Source organism: Pelobates fuscus, chromosome 1, assembly GCF_036172605.1.
Source record: "Pelobates fuscus isolate aPelFus1 chromosome 1, aPelFus1.pri, whole genome shotgun sequence".
NCBI classification, from domain to species: Eukaryota; Metazoa; Chordata; class Amphibia; order Anura; family Pelobatidae; genus Pelobates; species Pelobates fuscus.
The window spans coordinates 96,497,777-96,518,808 of record NC_086317.1 but is presented as its reverse complement, the minus strand read 5'-3'; the positions used below and the strand labels follow the sequence as shown (position 1 = coordinate 96,518,808).

Here is a 21,032-nt window from a genome sequence, read left to right as displayed (position 1 = left end):
TAGATAGAACCACGTTAGGATAAATATAGAGCATTACCCAAAGTAATACAATTAAATGTTGACATTTTATTTCAGCAAAGTGTGACCAGGCAATTTAAAAAAAAAAAAAAAAAAAAATTAAAAAAAACACCTCTCCTAGGTTAAAAAAGGAGGGGACGTAATACAAAGCTGCCTTGTGCTAAGAACATCTCAAAATTCCTTGGTAGATGGTAAGAAAGAAAAAAAATTATGAAAGAATAAAAAATAAATGTATGCTGTTATGTGCCAGCGTGTTGTAGTACACAAAAATGCAGCCTTCACATTCACAACCAGAGGTGGCATTGCGGTGAAATAAAGTTACCAGATTCGATAGTATCACAAAGCATGACAGGCAGCTGATACCAACATGTACTGTATGCAATAGTGGCATTGGCAATGATTGACATCACTGTGCAGTGTGCACCGTTTAGTTAGTCGACACCAGTGGTCAGTCAAGTTGGCGCTGTTTAACAAGCGGGCACCAGCAGATACTTTAGAGGCCATCATTAAAAAAAAAAAAATCAGACACCCTCTAGGATGTGGAACCTACTGCAGACCCCGGGCATTACTGCCCAGTTAGCAGACACCAAGTGGACACTGATGCCCAAATTAGAGGGCACCAGATGTGGGAAACTGTCAAAGTTGGCACAGTTCAGAATGTGGACACCTTTCCATATGCAGGACCATGTGAACAAGGTAGTGAGCATATAGAAGGTGGGCACACAGTCAGGGTATGGGCACAGTCAGGCTATGGGCGCACAGTGTGCCCTATTCAATGGGCATCATTCATCATGTGGCGAGGCAGACTAAGAAAGCCCCATTAATTTGGCTTTACCTGTCCCTAGGATCGATCCACGAGGTCTGCCTGGTGTTGTGGTCAATATAAAACAGCCTTCCGTCGTAATCCCTCGCCTCTTCCCAGCCAGCGGGCAGAGGTAGGTCCGAGCTGTCCGTCGTGCCCGCCGGGGGGCCGGGAGAGGGGCATTGCTGCTGCTGCGGTGGCTGTGGTTGCTGCTGCGGGGGTTGTTGTTGCTGCTGCTGCCTCCGCCGCCTGCCTCCACTCAGCCAGGGCATTGCTGGAGCCTCCCTCACTGAGTGTGTACTCACAGCTGCCTGGGACACTCAGCTAGGGGAGCTCTCCCTCACCCTGGGCTGCCATTCCAACCCTGCTTCTTCTACAAAAATCCCAGCTCTTTTATCCCGGTGTTTAAACGATGCCTGTAACTTTCCAGAAGCAGTAACACGTTCCCCGTGGTGTGGGATGTACTAAGGACTGCGAAGAGGATGTTTTAGGGCAGCTTGCGTTCTCTTTGTGTAGCCCCAGCTTTGACCGCGGAGGCCGAATACTTTGTATCAAGGCTCGTGTTCTGTGTGTTCCATGACGGCCTCTCAACAGCGATATCTTTCATTGCTCACAGCCCCATGCTATTAGCCAACAGCTAGTTACCTCCTCTATCCCCTCCCATCCCTCCTGCCAGGCTCACAGCGTCACTGAGCAAAACCCAAACTTTCTGCAGACCCTACCTGGCTAACATGGGATATTAAAAAATATATTATCTTGGTTTGAAGGAGCATAATGATCACAGCAAAACTGGAGAAATTCTAATTTAGAAATAATCACAATGGAAACCCCTCCACCTAGTCTGCTAATTAATAATAATAATAATTAAAAAAATACACAAATGATTGGTTTAGCATATATATTCAGAAATTTTACTTGTTCATCCATTTCTCTTTAAAGTTTTTATTTTATTTAAAATGGAAAAAAAATGTAATAATATTTATTTGGAACATAGGATGAATAGTCAACACATGACCAAAATGTTACCTGAATTGCACTATCCAAACCTCCAACACATACTTAACCCTTTAGTGTTTATTGAGATTTATATTGTGTATATGTCAAGGTTCTGTGCATTTGTAAATTAGGCTGTTTGTTGCCCGTAAATTCCATCTTCTTTAACAACAGTCATCAAATTTTTACATATCAGTTTTTAAAAGTTTATTCCACTTAATGAAACATTTTTTAAATATTGATTATTTTAAAAATGTCACGTTTTCTGGCTTAACATCAATGATGGGCAGTGGCAAAACTGATCCGTGGGCCCCTCCCCTCTCTCCTCTCTCTCCTCCGATCCGTGCGCGCCCACCCCCCATTTCCCCGGACACATACATACATACAGACAGACACACACACACAGACAGACACACACATACATCCCTCGACAGACACATACATACAGAGACACAGGCACATACAGGGCTGCCATCAGAAATTTTGGGGCCCCTGACAAAGCACAAGGTCTGGGCCCCCCCTCCCCCGCCCCCTCCCTCCCGGGCCCGCCCACGCCCTACCTAGTCTGCTGACAATGATGCGGGACTGAATGTGGTGTGTATAGTGGAAGTGAATTAGAATGTGTGTAATGGATGTAGTGTTTGTGTGTATTAGATACTGTTTGTGCAGTGAATGCAGAGTGTGTGTTTGTGTAGCGGATGCAGTGTGTATAGTGAACGCAGAGTGTGTTTGAGTAGTGGATGTAGTGTGTGTACAGTGATGTAGTGTGTGTTTGTGTAGTGGATGTAGTGTTTGTATGTACTAGATGAAATGTGTTTAGTGGATGCAGTGTCTGTAGTGGATGTAGTGTGTGTATTAGACGCAGTGTCTGTGTATAGTGAATGCAGAGTGTTTCAATTTGTGGTGGATGTAGTGTGTGTACTGTGAATACAGGATGTTTGTGTAGTGGATGCTGTGTGTACAGTTAATGCAGAGTGTGTGTCAGTATAGTGAATCCAGAGTGTGTGCATAGTTTAGTGAATGCAGAGTGTGTGTTAGTGTGTAATGAATGCAGAGTGTGTGTTAGTGTGTAGTGAATGCAGTGTGTCAGTGTAATGAATGTAGTGTGTGTGTTAGTGCAGTGAATGCAGAGTGTGTGTAAATGTGTAGTGAATGCAGAGTGTGTTAATGTGTAGTGAATGCAGAGTGTGTTAATGTGTAGTGAATGCAGAGTGTGTGTTAATGTGTAGTGAATGCAGAGTGTGTGTTAATGTGTAGGGAATGCAGAGTGTGTGTTAATGTGTAGGGAATGCAGAGTGTGTGTTAATGTGTAGGGAATGCAGAGTGTGTGTTAATGTGTAGTGAATGCAGAGGGTGTGTTAGTGTGTAGCGGATGCAGAGTGTGTGTTAGTGTAGTGAATGCAGAGTGTTAATGTGTAGTGAATGCAGAGAGTGTTTGAGTAGTGGATGTAGTGTGTGTACAGTGATGTAGTGTGTGTTTGTGTAGTGAATGTAGTGTTTGTATGTACTAGATGAAATGTGTTTAGTGGATGCAGTGTCTGTAGTGGATGTAGTGTGTGTATTAGACACAGCGTCTGTGTATAGTGAATGCAGAGTGTTTCAATTTGTGGTGGATGTAGTGTGTGTACTGTGAATACAGGATGTTTGTGTAGTGGATGCTGTGTGCACAGTTGATGCAGAGTGTATGTTAGTGTAGTGAATGCAGAGTGTGTGCATAGTTTAGTGAATGCAGAGTGTGTGTTAGTGTGTAATAAATGCAGAGTGTGTGTTAGGGTGTAGTGAATGCAGAGTGTGTCATTGTAATGAATGTAGTGTGTGTGTAAATTTGTAGTGAATGCAGAGTGTGTGTTAATGTGTAGTGAATGCAGAGAGTGTGTTAATGTGTAGTGAATGCAGAGAGTGTGTTAATGCGTAGTGAATGCAGAGAGTGTGTTAGTGTAGTGAATGCAGAAAGTGTGTTAGTGTAGTGAATGCAGAGAGTGTGTTAATGTGTAGTGAATACAGAGAGTGTGTTAGTGTGTAGCGGATGCAGAGTGTTAATGTGTAGTGAATGCAGAGAGTGTGTTAGTGTGTAGCGGATGCAGAGTGTGTGTTAGTGTAGTGAATGCAGAGTGTGTTAATGTGTAGCGAATGCAGAGAGTGTGTTAGTGTAGTGAATGCAGAAAGTGTGTTAGTGTAGTGAATGCAGAGAGTGTGTTAATGTGTAGTGAATGCAGAGAGTGTGTTAGTGTGTAGCGGATGCAGAGTTTGTGTTAGTGTAGTGAATGCAGAGAGTGTGTTAGTGTGTAGCGGATGCAGAGTGTGTGTTAGTGTAGTGAATGCAGAGTGTTAATGTGTAGTGAATGCAGAGAGTGTGTTAGTGTGTAGCGGATGCAGAGTGTGTGTTAGTGTAGTGAATACAGAGTGTGTTAATGTGTAGCGAATGCAGAGTGTGTGTCAGTATAGTGGATGCAGTGAGTGTGTTAGTGTGTAGTGTATGCAGAGTGCATGTTGTATTAGTGAATGCAGTGTGTGTATTGTATTAGTGTATGCAGTGTGTTTGTTGTGTTAGTGTATGCAGTATGTATGTTGTGTTAGTGTATGCAGTATGTATGTTGTGTTAGTGTATGCAGTGTGTGTGTCAGTGTATGCAGAGTGTGTTGTGTCAGTGTATGCAGAGTGTGTTGTGTTGGTGTATGCAGAGTGTGTTGGTGTATGCATAGTGTGTTGTGTTGGTGTATGCATAGTGTTTTGTGTCAGTGTATGCAGAGTGTGTGTTGTGTTAGTGCATGCAGTGTGTGTTGTGTTAGTGCATGCAGTGTGTGTTGTGTTAGTCTATGCAGAATGTGTTGTGTCAGTGTATGCAGAGTGTGTGTGTTGTGTTAGTGTATGTAGTGTGTGTGTTGTGTTATTGTATATAGTGTGTGTGTGTGTGTGTTGTGTCAGTGTATGCAGTGTGTGTGCTGTGTCAGTGTATGTAGTGTGTGTGTGTGTGTGTTGTGTCAGTGTATGCAGTGTGTGTGTGTGTTGTGTCAGTGTATGCAATGTGTGTGTGTGTGTGTGTTGTGTCAGTGTATGCAATGTGTGTGTGTTGTGTCAGTGTATGTAGTGTGTGTGTGCTGTGTCAGTGTATGTAGTGTGTGTGTGTGTGTTGTGTCAGTGTATGCAGTGTGTGTGTGTGTTGTGTCAGTGTATGCAATGTGTGTGTGTGTGTGTGTGTTGTGTCAGTGTATGCAATGTGTGTGTGTTGTGTCAGTGTATGTAGTGTGTGTGTGCTGTGTCAGTGTATGTAGTGTGTGTGTGTGTGTTGTGTCAGTGTATGCAGTGTGTGTGCTGTGTCAGTGTATGTAGTGTGTGTGTGTGTGTGTGTGTGTTGTGTCAGTGTATGCAGTGTGTGTGTGTGTGTGTGTGTGTGTGTGTTGTGTCAGTGTATGCAGTGTGTGTGTGTTGTGTCAGTGTATGCAGTGTGTGTGTGTTGTGTCAGTGTATGCAGTGTGTGTGTGTTGTGTCAGTGTATGCAGTGTGTGTGTGTGTGTGTGTGTTGTATTAGTGTATGCAGTGTGTGTTGTGTCAGTGTATGCAGAGTGTGTTGTGTCCGTGTATGCAGAGTGTGTTGTGTTGGTGTATGCAGAGTGTGTTGGTGTATGCATAGTGTGTTGTGTTGGTGTATGCATAGTGTTTTGTGTCAGTGTATGCAGAGTGTGTGTTGTGTTAGTGCATGCAGTGTGTGTTGTGTTAGTGCATGCAGTGTGTGTTGTGTTAGTCTATGCAGAATGTGTTGTGTCAGTGTATGCAGAGTGTGTGTGTTGTGTTAGTGTATGTAGTGTGTGTGTGTTGTGTTATTGTATATAGTGTGTGTGTGTGTTGTGTCAGTGTATGCAGTGTGTGTGCTGTGTCAGTGTATGTAGTGTGTGTGTGTGTTGTGTCAGTGTATGCAGTGTGTGTGTGTGTTGTGTCAGTGTATGCAATGTGTGTGTGTGTGTGTGTGTTGTGTCAGTGTATGCAATGTGTGTGTGTTGTGTCAGTGTATGTAGTGTGTGTGTGCTGTGTCAGTGTATGTAGTGTGTGTGTGTGTGTTGTGTCAGTGTATGCAGTGTGTGTGTGTGTTGTGTCAGTGTATGCAATGTGTGTGTGTGTGTGTGTGTGTTGTGTCAGTGTATGCAATGTGTGTGTGTTGTGTCAGTGTATGTAGTGTGTGTGTGCTGTGTCAGTGTATGTAGTGTGTGTGTGTGTGTTGTGTCAGTGTATGCAGTGTGTGTGCTGTGTCAGTGTATGTAGTGTGTGTGTGTGTTGTCAGTGTATGCAGTGTGTGTGTGTGTGTTGTGTCAGTGTATGCAGTGTGTGTGTGTGTGTGTGTGTGTGTTGTGTCAGTGTATGCAGTGTGTGTGTGTGTGTGTTGTGTCAGTGTATGCAGTGTGTGTGTGTTGTGTCAGTGTATGCAGTGTGTGTGTGTTGTGTCAGTGTATGCAGTGTGTGTGTGTTGTGTCAGTGTATGCATGTGTGTGTTGTGTCAGTGTATGCAGTGTGTGTGTGTTGTGTCAGTGTATGCAGTGTGTGTGTGTGTTGTGTCAGTGTATGCAGTGTGTGTGTGTTGTGTCAGTGTATGCAGTATGTGTGTGTGTTGTGTCAGTGTGTGTGTGTGTTGTGTCAGTGTATGCAGTGTGTGTGTGTGTTGTGTCAGTGTATGCAGTGTGTGTGTGTGTGTGTGTTGTGTCAGTGTATGCAGTGTGTGTGTGTGTGTGTTGTGTCAGTGTATGCAGTGTGTGTGTGTGTGTGTGTGTTGTGTCAGTGTATGCAGTGTGTGTGTGTGTGTGTGTTGTGTCAGTGTATGCAGTGTGTGTGTGTGTGTTGTGTCAGTGTATGCAGTGTGTGTGTGTGTGTGTTGTGTCAGTGTATGCAGTGTGTGTGTGTGTGTGTGTTGTGTCAGTGTATGCAGTGTGTGTGTGTGTGTGTTGTGTCAGTGTATGCAGTGTGTGTGTGTGAATGTGCTGGGGTGTGGGGGAGGGGGGGGGCATTTTAACATAATTAAAAAATTTTTTTTAATTGTTTCTCCCCCCTCCCTGCTTACCTGATTCCATCCCTGGTGGTCCGGTGGCATGGTGGGGCCCCCCGGCTTCCCAGTTACCGCAGAGGGGGCCCAGGCAGCACACAGCCTCCTCTCTCCTCCAATAACTCTCGCGAGACCCGCGGAGCGTTGCCATGGCAACCGGGTCTCGCGAGAGTTATTAGCAGAAACGAGAAGAAGAGAAGCTGTGTGCTGCCTGGGCCCCCTCTGCGGTAACTGGGAAGCCGGGGGCCCGGGGCTGCACACATAGATAGCGATATTCGCTATCTATGTGTGCAGAGAGGGAAAGTGGGGCCCAGGACTGCCAGAGCAGTCCGGGCCCCCCAGGGCCGCCGGGCCCGTGACAACTGTCACGGTTGTCACCCCCTGATGGCGGCCCTGGGCACATACATACAGGGCCCAAATGGATTGTGTGTACGCCACTGCAATCATAGACACACACACATACAGATACATACATACAGAGACACACACACATACAGAGGAACACACATACAGAGAGACACAGACACACACACATACAGAGACACACACACACATACACATACAGTGACACAGACACACATACATACACAGACACACACACACACATACATACAGAGAAACACACACACATACACATACAATGTTTCCTACCTTGTTACTTTCCCTGGGGTCAAGTGGTGGCTCAGCCTGATGGGAGTCAGAGTTCCCACTCTGACTCCCTCCTCCTCCTCCTTCCTCCCGCGCGGGCTGATAGCTGGGAGGAGTGATCAGGGAATTACTTCCTCCCAGCTCTGATGTAATCACAGGGGTCGCGGTCGCGCTCTTAAAGCGCCCAGCACAGACCGGGCCCCATTACAATCCATATCCATTGGCTGGCCCTGACAGCATGGGCCACCCGATGGACCCCTCCATATGCGGCCCCGGCAGTTTGCCGCGCGGGTCGGGACGCAAAATGTGGCAGCAGGCCTGGTACCCGGTCGCAGGGGTCCACAGGGCGGCCGGGCCCCCTGGAGTGCCGGGCCCGGTCGCAGCTGCGACCCCTGCGACCGCGGTATGTACGCCGCTGATTTTGGGTCATATTTAACTGTTAACTGACTAACATCTGCTCAAGTTAACCTGCCTGCTAGTGCGATTGTTCTCTCTGCACGGTGTGAACCTGCAGCAGCAGGCAGGTTAGAATGAGCAAAAGTTGGTCAGATAGCAGTCGAATGTGACCCAAACAATCTGCTAAGCCAAATTTTAAAAAGTGAAACTTTCACAAAATATTCAATATGGGGTAGATCCTGATTGCCATGCTGGAAAGGTGTATATTTGAGCTCCTAAGCAACATGTAAAATTTAGGCAGATTTATATCTATTTTACCTACTGAACACTGGCACAAAATGCGTGGGAATACTTATAAAGTCACTCTGTGCTGGGTGGAGGTTGGTTCCCATACTGAACTGGAGTTTGCTGCTGTTGGGATCTCTCTGTGGCCTAGTTGGGGGTTGCGTTCCATTCCCCACCTTGGTCCAAAAGCACTTAGCTGTGACACACTTCCCGTCTTCTGCTTTACCCCTTGGGACTGGAAGGGCTTATCATGGACCCCACGGTGGAGACTAATTGTATTTTTGAGAGGTGAACTGCACATGGTACCAACTTGAATCTGGGCCTGCTGCCAGATGGCCATGTGACTGTGTGGTGAAGTCTTATCCACAGCCAAATGATATCCTGGCTAGATTAAATTATATCTGTGAGCAATTTTGTTTCAGCTGAATATTCACCGCCTGGATGGGATAGAGCATCGGCGTGATGGGGAGTAGAGCCGCCATTTTCCACACATTCACTCCACATTAGCTCCCTCCTGAGCTGAGAGCCGGTCGGGGCTTGTCCCCTTCAAACCACGCACACGTATGGAAGGAGGGTAAGAGGTTCCAACGGATTTGCAGAGGCCTGCTTTTAAATTAAAATTAAATTAAATTGCTATTAAATGGGTGTTCAAGAGAACTAACTCACACTTTGTTGAGCTACTTGGAGCTCTACTGTTTAGCGCTTGGAAGATACAATCCCTGTCTCAGGATATGTGATGATCCACTTGTTTAAACGCAGTAGTGCTCCAATATGTAGAGGATAAAACAGAAAGAAAAACTCTGATTTAATGTCAAGACACGGAGGCTCATATTGCTTAACCCTCTATTTACTGTCCACCAATAGCAGCAAAGAATACAAACAGTAAGAAAAAAATGGTATCCATAGTGATAAGCCACTCCCATACCAAGTTCCAGTATAAAAGTCAGCACCTCCCCACATATTTCCTCTTTCTTTATTGCTCCACACAAAGATAAGTACATCAAAATGTACTCTTACCTATACCTGTTTTGATTAACTATTATTTTATTACTATTTTTTATTATTATTATTATTATTACAATATTATTTCTTATAGTAAAACTGATTTTTTTCTCCTGTTTATTACTTCTGTTGTAGTAGTGTATGCAGTTTATGTATGTTACCATTGAGCCCAGGGTTCCAGACCTTCCTTTGGGGAATTATTCCTTGTACCCCTCTCTCTTGAGCTTTACTTTGTTGCTCTTATTTCTATTTTTCCTTTATTCTCTCCTTATCTTCTGCCTTCTCGGTCAAACGCCCCCCTTCTCCTTGTCTGTTTGGCGCCCTTTTGCGGTTGATTTAGTGTATGAGTCAAGCCCTTTCGGCTAATCTCATCACAAATCTATGCCGTTTGTTAGTTTGACCGGCATATAGTACCGTTCGACTGTTTGCCGCGTTCTACTATTTTGCCGCAAATGGCTTTTGTTCGCCTGTTTTTCCAGTATTCTGACCGTTCATTTGTTTGTTCCCATTATTTCGTCCTGTTTCGCCGAACGTTCGGTTCGCGAATTGGACACATTCACAGGATTTTTTTGCCGTGAATCTCGCGAGTCTGGTGGCGGCCATTTTCTGATCTCCTGTCCTTCTGGCTCTGTGCTTCTACCTCGTGTCTCTTCCTGTCTGCTGGTCGTGTCTGTGAGTGGCTCTCGGAGTGACTCCCCCACTACTGCAGGCGCCACCCTCATGGATCCATCTGAGGAACCAATGTTCGACCCAGATGAGCTCCATCACCAGAGGTCAGCTGAATGGCTCCCAGCAGACCATGTGGCACTTTACCTTAAAAATTGGGTAAGGCGCACCCTCAGTAAGGTGGCATGAAATAAGCTCAGGGCTGAATGCCCACGGCCTTTGGTGCCTAGCAAAGTCTGTGAGACCCCAGTAGTTGATCCCAAAATGACCCAATTTCTCTCTAAACTGGGGTGGAATCCATGCAATGGTCTGGATTCAGCACTTAAATCGTGCCAAGACAAACATCTGGACATATTTGGTCCCTTAGCTAAATTATTCGACTTGGCTGAAGACGCCAGAGCCAAGAACAGGCAGGTTGACCCGGAAGAACTCCGTGGCTGGATATGCCCTCATCGAGGCGGTCAAGGACGCCCAGGGCCTATTGTTTGCGGATTCCTTTATAAAGGACCTGGTGCACTTTGTGGGAGCTTTTACAGCCCTGGATAAAGCCCAATCCTCCATGAAGAGGGTATTTCAAGGGCGGGTCTCTATTAGGGCCAGCAGATTCAGGGGTTGTCTGTCCGGCAGCTCCAACTACCACTCCCGTGGCTTGGGACGAGGCTTCTAATCCCAGCGATCCCCCTATCAGGAGGCGAGAAACCAGTCCTTCTTCCCTTCTCATGGAAGGCCATGGCGATCCAGAGGCTTCAGAGGGAACTCCGGTTCCAGACGCTCTTATGGCAAGTTACATCTACCTCATGTTTCTCCCCATATTTGTGTAGGGGCAGAGTCGGTCATTTTTTCCACCATTGGTCAGCCATCACCTCAGATGCTTGGGTTCTGGCCACCGTTCAGGGTTTCCACATAGTATTGGTCAACAATCCTTGTCACATTCCCCCTCCTCACCCTATCTCACTCTCCATAAGTGACCGCGTCTTGATTGACGTGGAATTGTCGGCCCTTAATAAAAAATGGGCGATAGAACTAGCCCCCACTTCCTGGTGGAAAAGAAGGGTGGTCAGATGCGCCCAGTTATCAGTCTCCGTCCCTTCATGCCTTGGTGCGCTACCGTCACTTCAAAATGGAGCGCATTCACCTCCTGCGAGAATTACTCCTTCGCGACGACTGGATGGCGAAATTGGATCTAAAGGACGCGTACTTGATGGTCCCAGTGGCGGAGACATCCAGGGACTTATTACGTTTCCTCTGGAAAGGCGACACCTGGCGCATACAAAACATGCCTTTTGGACTCTCGTCGACACCTTGGTGCGTCACAAAATTGATGCGCCCAGCCATGGCTTGGTTGCGCAGTTGAGGAGTTCGACTGATTGTCTACATGGACGACATCCTTACCATGGCACAGGATTGCTCCGTCCTCCTGCGGCACCTGCAATGGACGATGGATCTCCTCTCTCGCCTGGGTTTCCTCTTAAACTGGGAGAAGTTCTGCCTGTCTCCTTCGCGATGCATGGAGTTCCTCGGGTTCACCGTAGACTCCGGAGCGGAGTCACTGAGCCTTCCTCCATCCAAGATTCTTACCATCCGCAAGGAATTATTCCGCGCACTGGCACGCCCCCAGATACCGCTACGCCATCTGGCACGGATTATTTGACTCCTGGCATCCTCAATCCAAGCGGTGTTCCTAGCACCTCTCCATTACCGTGCCCTCCAGCGCCTGAAGATTGCACACCTCTGCAATGGAGCATCCTATGTGGACATGGTCTCTCTGGACACAGAGACTCGAGACAAATTGACCTGGTGGATCCACAATCTCTCAGCTTGGAATGGCAAGGCCATCTTCGGTTCCATACCGGAGTTCACTGCTGATTCGGACGCAAGTCTCCACGGTAGGGGTGCCCACTGCAACGGTGTTACTACCGGAGGACGGCGAATCTCGACTTCACATCAATGCTCTTGAACTCCTAGCCGGCTCCTTTTGCAATCCGCAGCATTGCGAACGGGACTGCCAGCGCATGCATCCAGCTGCGCATGGACAACATCTCAGTGGTCCGTTATGTCAATCACATGGGCGGCACGCAGTCAGCAGTTCTGGCCCGCCTGGTGAAGGATTTTTGGGCTTATTGCTTGGCCAGGGATCTGGTTGTCCAGGTAGAATACCTCCCGGGACTCCACAACATTCATGCGGACTGGAGTTCACGCTATCTGTTGGACAGCAGCGACTGGAGATTGGAAGTAGGGGTGTTCTCCACTATCTCGTCTCTCTGGGGTCCTTTTGCCATCGACGTCTTAGCATCCCGGCTCAATACCCAGTTACCACGGTTCTACAGCTGGCGCCACAGATCCGGCCGTGGAGTCAGTGGACGCCTTCCTGCAAGATTGGACCGGCTCGCGTCTGTTTGCCATGATCCCTCAGGTCCTGCTCCAAGTTTGCCGCCAACTGGCCGACCTGATTCTGCTGACCACATTTTGGGGAACTAAAGCATGGTTCCCACAACTCCTAGAACTGGCAATGGATGTGCCAAGGCTACTACCTTCTTCTGGACCCATCGGCTGGCGACACCCTCTCCTGCTGGACAGGTCATTGCTGCTGCTCGCGTGGAGAATTTCCAGGGTCCCTTGGAAGTCCAAGGGGTTTCGGACGCAACTCAATGCCTCCTGGCGGACGCATGGGCTTGGAGAGCTTGGGCTGGCTGGTACAGTAGAGACTGCGCGAGACTGCATGGGACAAACATACCATACCATGCCAGGCGGTGAGGGAGCAAAGTACTTACTGCGCTCTTGCAGCACAGCTGTCTCGCACGTCCTTCAGGGTCCACTGGCAGCCGCAATGTGACGCGTACAGGATATGATATCATTCCACAAAAGGAATTAGCTTATTGGTCAAGATTCCTGTCATCATTAACGTAATTTTCCCTCCCTCTCTCTTGTTTTGCCACTTTTCAGAAATCCAAATCACTTCGGAACTTCGGCAGTTCCAAACTACCGAACTTTGTCACTTCGAAACTTCTGCGCTTCGGGACTTCGACACTTCGGACATTCGTAAGCATCTGAATGTCCAAATGGCATGAAATTTGTACGAATATTAATTTGGGAAGAAATGAATCGCACATGTCTAAACTGGATAGACTCTCCAGTGGATCAGGTATTGTATATGACGACCTCACCTTTTACAGTGAACATCTAAGACACCTCATACTCATACAGTCCATTAACAAGAAGAGGAGGAGGTGGCCAATGCACCCAGGAGTAATGATTGAAGATGGCCTTCTTGAGGAGAGAAAAATGAAAGACCGGATGTATCTGAAGAGATGTCGACAGTTTGAAGCGATAAAAGACTGGTCCAACTCGAAAAACGATTCTGTTGGAATTAGTTAATTGGGACTCAACTTGGCTAATGGTGGCTTCAGTCTAATATACTTGCCAGACAACCAAACAGTATAAGGAGGTATGTAGTATCTTGGTCTATTGACAAAAATCTTCTATTTGCCTACAGCCTTCTGTAAAAGGAAACATATCTTCTTCTAATGAAATAATAAATCAGCTGCTGGTACACCACAAGAAGGTTGTGGTACGGGAAAAGAAGTAGGTAGTAGCCCAAAGCTCTGTACAATAGAGTTTTATGAAGAGCACTGTGCCAATGGGAGTTTATTGTAAATTTAGCCATAGGTAAAAGATCAGACCAATTGGAATTTAATGAGTTGGCATAATGGTGAAAGCTGGTCTCAAGGGTCTTGTTCATGTGCTCAGTTTGTCCATCAATCTGCGGGTGGTGAGTAGGGAGAGACGCAGTTTGCCCCAACTTCTTGCATAAGGCTATGCAAAATTGGGATATGAAGTGGGAACCACGGTTTGTCACAAGGTTGTCAAGTAAGTGGTATAATATGAGGCATTTTAGAAAATGAGCCATTCACCCCTAACATGCCCTACCCATGGGCCGATATTGACTCCACCTGTGTTGCTAACGCATACCATCAAAGAGTTTATTCTAACCCCACAGGAGTCACTGACAGGCATTGTCACTATGTCTAATTTAACCCCACGAGAATCACTCACACGTTTGGCCAATAGGCTCATGTTTATCCCACTAGAGATGCCAACCTGTGCTGCCAGGGTACTTGCCTTACCCCACGTGAGTTGTAGTAGAGCTCTGCCACAGTCTGCATTATGACCCCGTAAGAGTCACTAGCGGGCCCCACCAATGCATATACCTTAACAATACACGAGCCACTAAAATGCCCTACCAATGGGGATGACCTTAAGCTCCACGAGGGTTGCTAGAGAGTGATCCAACGGGACGCTTACTTATATTCTAAACCCGCAAGAACAGCCAGAGGGCTTAGATGCCACACGAGCCACTAGCGAGACAAATCATAGGGGCTGCCCCACGCCTGGCTACACGGTTGATAGGCTGCACTAACATATCAATCTCAAACCCTCAGGAGCTGTCAACGCGCTCAACCACATGGTACACTATAAGCCGATAGCCCTGTCAACACACTGAACCAGGCTATAAAGCTTAAGCACCTATGAGCGGATAGCAGGTTATCCCATATTAAAGATACATGCCCGGATGAGCGGCCAACACATTCTACTAATTTTTCCCCTTTTTTTCTTTTTTCTTTTTGTATATACATTGTTGCACCTCAATTTTTATCCCTTCCCCCTATTCTCTACTTCAATGCAATACTACTATTCCTTATAATAAGCAGGGGGTAATAATTGTATTTATTCGGAATACATATCTTAGGGATCTTTACAATTCAAACAGTTGAATAATGAATAACCCTCTCAAAGATTTTCTTGCACTATAAACGTATATGCATATCTAGTAGAATAGAGATGCAGTCCGTTCACCGAAGAGAATCCTGTCAGTTATCTGATTCAAACGGACTTCTAACTCCGCCCACTTTAAGCAGATATACTGACGACATCAGGACCTTACCTGTGATTGGTCCATCTACATTTAAATACCGGGGGAGGTTTGGGCGGCAAATTTTAGCCCCTGACGAAGGAGTTTTGTACTCCGAAACGCGCGTCGGGTCTCAACGTGGTTCCCATTCACCTCACTCTGGCACTTCAACGTGCACATCACCACGCACGAATGGGAACCTTTCTCTTCTTTTTATTTTCACCTTTGGTTACTATAACTTGATCATTTATGTCGTCTTAGCTTAGAGTCTAACCATAGAGGAACAACAGTTTAGGCAGCCTTCTTAGTGCAGAACACCCACGAAGGTGTTTATTAGCAGAATACAGGGCATTATTTAGACCAGTTGTGCATATAGCAGCTTTTCACTAGATCATTGCGATCAGATATTATTAGCTCACTGTCCACTGGTCCCTCTCGTATTTACACAATACTTTCTTCCCACTACTGCTTTTTTAGTAGCACTTGCAACATTTTTCCTACAACTCAAGCTGTTTCCTCTACTATTCTGTGTGTGTTGCTTTGATAGATAGATTTGTACAATTTGATTTTGTGGAGATTACTGCATTTATTTGCACAATAGCAACTTTATTGCAACATTGGTCCCATATGTATCCCATCTATACAACAGTGAATAAAGTTCATATGTAGCACTGTTGATGTAGGGTTTTGGCACTGTGTTCATATCGGCTAGCATTAATCACCAGTATCCTTGTATTTATTTTTGTACTCAATTGACTCTAACTAAGTACCAAGACGAAGGGAAATTTCTCTCCTCTTTTTTATTTCACATTCTACTAATGTTTTAACATCGAACCCACACAGGCTGTTAGAGGGCTACACCACATAGTACACTTTAAGTCCACAGCAGCGGCTAGAGTGAGATACCGACTCGGGAGCTACCTATACACTCTTCTTACACATTCACCTGAGCTGCTAGGACGCTTAACCAAGAATGATGTATGTATGATATAAATGCACGTTCTTTTTAAACTGTTTAATTCTTATATGGATAGCGGGTTATCCCATATTATAAATATATGCCCAGATGAGCGGCCAACACCCACACGGGCTGCTAGAGGGCTACACCCTGTGGCGTACTAAGGGAGGGGCGGGGGGGGGGGCGGCCCGCCCCGGGTGCCACTGACTAGGGGGGTGCCATGACTTCCAGTGTCATGTGTCACCCCCCATCATTACGCTGCGCACAGCCGCAGCACCTTTGCGGCCAAACACCGGCGGGACTTCCTTCTTTATGAGGAGGAGGGGGAGGAGCGTTGCGGGCCGCGGCATCGCGCAACGTGATGACGACGTGCGGAGCGCCGTCAGTCCGCCTTCACGGATCTTCAGTGGAAGGATCCATTTCCGGGCGGTGAGGCACCCAGTGGTCGGACTCGGCGGGCAAGAAAGGCATCATCAAAATGTAAGTAGAAAGTAGTTATTTTATGTCTGGGGCTGAATTAATTATAAGGGGGGTGGATTAATTAGAGGGGGGTGCATTAGAGGGGGGTGGATTAATAAGAGGGGGTGGACTAATTAGAGGGGGGTGGATTAATTAGAGGGGGGTGGATTAAAGGGGGGTGGATTAATTAGAGGGATGTGGATTAATTAGAGGGGGTGGATTAATTAGAGGGGGTGGATTGCTTAGAGGGGGGGTGGATTAGAGGGGAGGTGGATTAATTAGAGGGGGGTGGATTAATTAGAGGGGGGTGGATTAATTAAAGGGGGGTGGATTAATTAGAGGGGGGTGGATTCATTAAAGGGGGGTGGATTAATTAGAGGGGGTGGATTAATTAGAGGGGGGTGGATTAATTAGAGGGGGTGGATTAAAGGGGGGTGTATTCATTAGAGGGAGGTGGATTAGAGGGAGGTGGATTAATTAGAGGGGGTGGATTAATTAGAGGGGGTGGATTAATTAGAGGGGGTGGATTAAAGGGGGGTGGATTAATTAGAGGGAGGTGGATTAATTAGAGGGGGTGGATTAATTAGAGGGGGTGGATTAATTAGAGGGGGTGGATTAATTAAAGGGGGGTGGATTAATTAAAGGGGGGTGGATTAATTAGAGGGAGGGTGGATTAATTAGAGGGGGGTGGATTAATTAGAAGGGGTGGATTAATTAGAGGGGGGTGGATTAATTAGAGGGGGGGTGGATTAATTAGAGGGAGGTGGATTAATTAGAGGGGGTGCATTAATTAGAGGGGGTGGATTAATTAGAGGGGGTGGATTAAAGGGGGTGGATCCCATTTAGTTACATAATTCTTCAGCCTGACTATGATAGGTTGACGACTTCTGACGTTTTCCTGAACTCCACCAATGAAAATTCGTCACTTACCTTCAAATATCGGTCCAGTTCCCGCACATCAGCTCCCCTCTGATCAGGGGCTTCGCGACGATCCTCAGCTACTGCTATCAGCTGGTGCACAAGATCAATTTCTCACTACGGCTTATGTGGCATTACGGATCTCGAGCTGACTTCCAGCTTTCTTTTGGAAGGGTGAGGCCCAACGGCTGAGTTCTTACTGCTATGAACTAGCCGCATAACTTTACCATTTATTGGCTACCCTGCCGGTTCTCTGTACACCGACCTTCCAAATTTAGCTGTCAGTCTTTTACTTATTTATGTATATAATTTTTGGGGCTTCCTGCTGACCGTGACTGAACCCTTTCATCTACATATAAGGCTCTTACTGGGCACCATACAAGGCTTCCTATTATATACTATGTTAGCATTGCTACATTGTTAATTGGGTGTTACACTGTTTATTGGGCGTATTAGCGATCTCTATTCAGGAGGTCTCAGCCTTTCACTATCACCCATTCACTAATATTGAAGGCTGTATTTGTGCACTACATTAGCCTATATGTTAATATGGACAAGTGATTGTATTGCTGCCTTTACCCAGGAGGCTTTAGCATACATTAATACTTATGTCTCTTGAATGTGCAAAAAATAGTTTTTTGCACAATAATTTTCTGTATTGAGGACGCTGAAAACTTTTGAACAGGTCCTCTCTATTCATCCTACTAGGGAAACTTTCCATTTTTTGACGTTTTAGTGGTCTATAGATATGGGTTTTACCTTTAAACGCCAGAATATCTAACAGATACTATATGGGAAGTTTATTAACCTTTATATGTTAATAACTATTTACCTTCTCAGTCATTTGTTTTCTACTAGATTAATATCAGTGTCAGCTTTTATACTATTCTCTTGTGGTTATTCCCACATTAATTTTAAGTGTATTATTAAAGGTTATGTATTAACTATTTAGGGCACTCACCCCTCTTTCTCTATTTCTCACTACTTTGGTAGTTCCCCTAGGGTTACCCCCTTTGTTTTTGAGTGCTCTCTCCAGGCTTCCAGCTCTCTTCTTTTTGTTCGTTCTATGTTATGGTCATACCATCAGATTTAGGTGGGTCAGTGATAAAATCCATATTCGGATGGGTCCATGAGGTGTACTCAGAGGTTGGAGCAATCCAGAGGGAAATATTCATGGAACTTTATCAGCAGCACTAATTGGGCATTCAGCCACATAGTCTGCAACATCTCTTTTCATAACAGGCCTCCAAACATGACGTTGTAAAGTCTTTACAGTGATATTGACACCATGATGACCTGACAATACTCTATTGTGTGCCCAAAGAAATACTGCTTTCCTGAGTCTAGTGGCTACAAACGGATGGTCTGGCAGTACTTTCATAGCTCGAGGTATAGAATTCTTTGTTCCTTGTTGCAATAGAGCTGTAGAGATCTGTGCCACAATTTTGTGTGGTGGAAATATATACTGTTCGGTGGGGTGATGTAGATCAGAGGACATAAACTAATGGAAAAACCTTCTTGTCCTTGTGTACTGGAACCAGGGTCGGCCCGTCCATAGGATGGTGTGGGCCGGGGCAATGGCCCGGGGCAGCACTTGGACATTTTGCAAGACTCCTAAAGGTAAGGAGGCCTAATGGCCTACAAAATTAATAAATAAATACAAAATACAATTAATTTGTGAGTGTGTCTGCAAGATTGAGTAAATGTGTGAGTTTGTCTGTCAGTAAGAGTAAGTGTGTCTGTCAGTGAGAGTATGTGTCAGTAAGAGTAAGTGTGTCTGTCATTGTGTGTCTGTCAGTGAGAGTGTGTCAGTGACTGAATCTGTCTGTGTGTACAGGGAGTGCAGAATTATTAGGCAAGTTGTATTTTTGAGGATTAATTTTATTATTGAACAACAACCATGTTCTCAATGAACCCAAAAAACTCATTAATATCAAAGCTGAATATTTTTGGAAGTAGTTTTTAGTTTCTTTTTAGTTTTAGCTATTTTAGGGGGATATCTGTGTGTGCAGGTGACTATTACTGTGCATAATTATTAGGCAACTTAACAAAAAACAAATATATACCCATTTCAATTATTTATTTTTACCAGTGAAACCAATATAACATCTCAACATTCACAAATATACATTTCTGACATTCAAAAACAAAACAAAAACAAATCAGTGACCAATATAGCCACCTTTCTTTGCAAGGACACTCAAAAGCCTGCCATCCATGGATTCTGTCAGTGTTTTGATCTGTTCACCATCAACATTGCGTGCAGAAGCAACCACATCCTCCCAGACACTGTTCAGAGAGGTGTACTCTTTTCCCTCCTTGTAAATCTCACATTTGATGATGGACCACAGGTTCTCAATGGGGTTCAGATCAGGTGAACAAGGAGGCCATGTCATTAGATTTTCTTCTTTTATACCCTTTCTTGCCAGCCACGCTGTGGAGTACTTGGACGCGTGTGATGGAGCATTGTCCTGCATGAAAATCATGTTTTTCTTGAAGGATGCAGACTTCTTCCTGTACCACTGCTTGAAGAAGGTGTCTTCCAGAAACTGGCAGTAGGACTGGGAGTTGAGCTTGACTCCATCCTCAACCCGAAAAAGCCCCACAAGCTCATCTTTGATGATACCAGCCCAAACCAGTACTCCACCTCCACCTTGCTGGCGTCTGAGTCGGACTGGAGCTCTCTGCCCTTTACCAATCCAGCCACGGGCCCATCCATCTGGCCCATCAAGACTCACTCTCATTTCATCAGTCCATAAAACCTTAGAAAAATCAGTCTTGAGATATTTCTTGGCCCAGTCTTGACGTTTCAGCTTGTGTGTCTTGTTCAGTGGTGGTCGTCTTTCAGCCTTCAGGAGTATTGCACACCTTGTGCTTTTGGGCACTCCAGTGATGTTGCAGCTCTGAAATATGGCCAAACTGGTGGCAAGTGGCATCTTGCCAGCTGCACGCTTGACTTTTCTCAGTTCATGGGCAGTTATTTTGCCCCTTGCTTTTTCCACACGCTTCTTGCGACCCTGTTGACTATTTTGAATGAAACGCTTGATTGTTCGATGATCACGCTTCAGAAGCTTTGCAATTTTAAGAGTGCTGCATCCCTCTGCAAGATATCTCACTATTTTTGACTTTTCTGAGCCTGTCAAGTCCTTCTTTTGACCCATTTTGCCAAAGGAAAGGAAGTCGCCTAATAATTATGCACACCTGATATAGGGTGTTGATGTCATTAGACCACACCCCTTCTCATTACAGAGATGCACATCACCTAATATGCTTAATTGGTAGTAGGCTTTCGAGCCTATACAGCTTGGAGTAAGACAACATGCATAAAGAGGATGATGTGGTCAAAATACTCATTTGCCTAATAATTCTGCACTCCCTGTATGTCTGTCAGTGACCGTGTCTGTCTGTCTGCCTGTGTGTGTGTGTGTGTGTGACTGTCTGTGACAGTGTCTGTCAGTAAGAGTAAGTGTATCTGCCAGTGACAGTGTGTATCTGTCAGTTTGTGTGTGTGTCTGTGTATGTGTCTATCTGTATGTGTCTGTCTGTGACAGTGTCTGTCAGTAAGAGTAAGTGTATCTGCCAGTGACAGTGTTTATCTGTCAGTGTGTGTGTCTGTCTGTCTGTGTATGTGTCTGTCTGTCTGTATGTGTGTGTCTGTCTAATTGTGTCTATCTGTGACTGTGTCTGTCAGTAAGAGTAAGTGCATGGGTGTCTGCCAGTGCATGTGTGTCCGCCAGTGCGTGTGTTAGCCAAGAGTAAGTGTGTCTGCCAGTGCATGTGTGCTGTTTGTCTGTCAGTGTGTAAAATCAATAAGTGTGTGTCTGTCAATGAATGTGTGTCAAGTCAGTAAGTGTGCCTCTGTCAGTATGTGTGTGTCTGTCAGTGTGTGTGTTTAGGTACTGGTTCCCCTCCGATCGCATGGGTAACCTTTTTACCCAGGCCGTGCCAG

At 45.7% G+C, this 21,032-nt stretch overlaps 1 protein-coding gene across 2 annotated transcripts in view; it reads right to left on the bottom strand.

Annotated features, from left to right (window-relative positions):
- WWC3 (WWC family member 3) overlaps positions 1–1,453 on the bottom strand; it is a 188,799-nt gene extending 187,346 nt beyond the window's left edge. The window contains exon 1 of one of the 2 annotated variants that reach the window (XM_063450084.1): positions 854–1,453. In XM_063450084.1, coding sequence (XP_063306154.1) covers positions 854–1,092 — 239 coding nt within the window. In that variant the 5' untranslated portion in view covers positions 1,093–1,453. The remainder of the gene's footprint in view (positions 1–853) is intronic. The other variant, XM_063450083.1, reaches the window with a different exon arrangement.
- Positions 1,454–21,032: the final 19,579 nt, after the last annotated feature.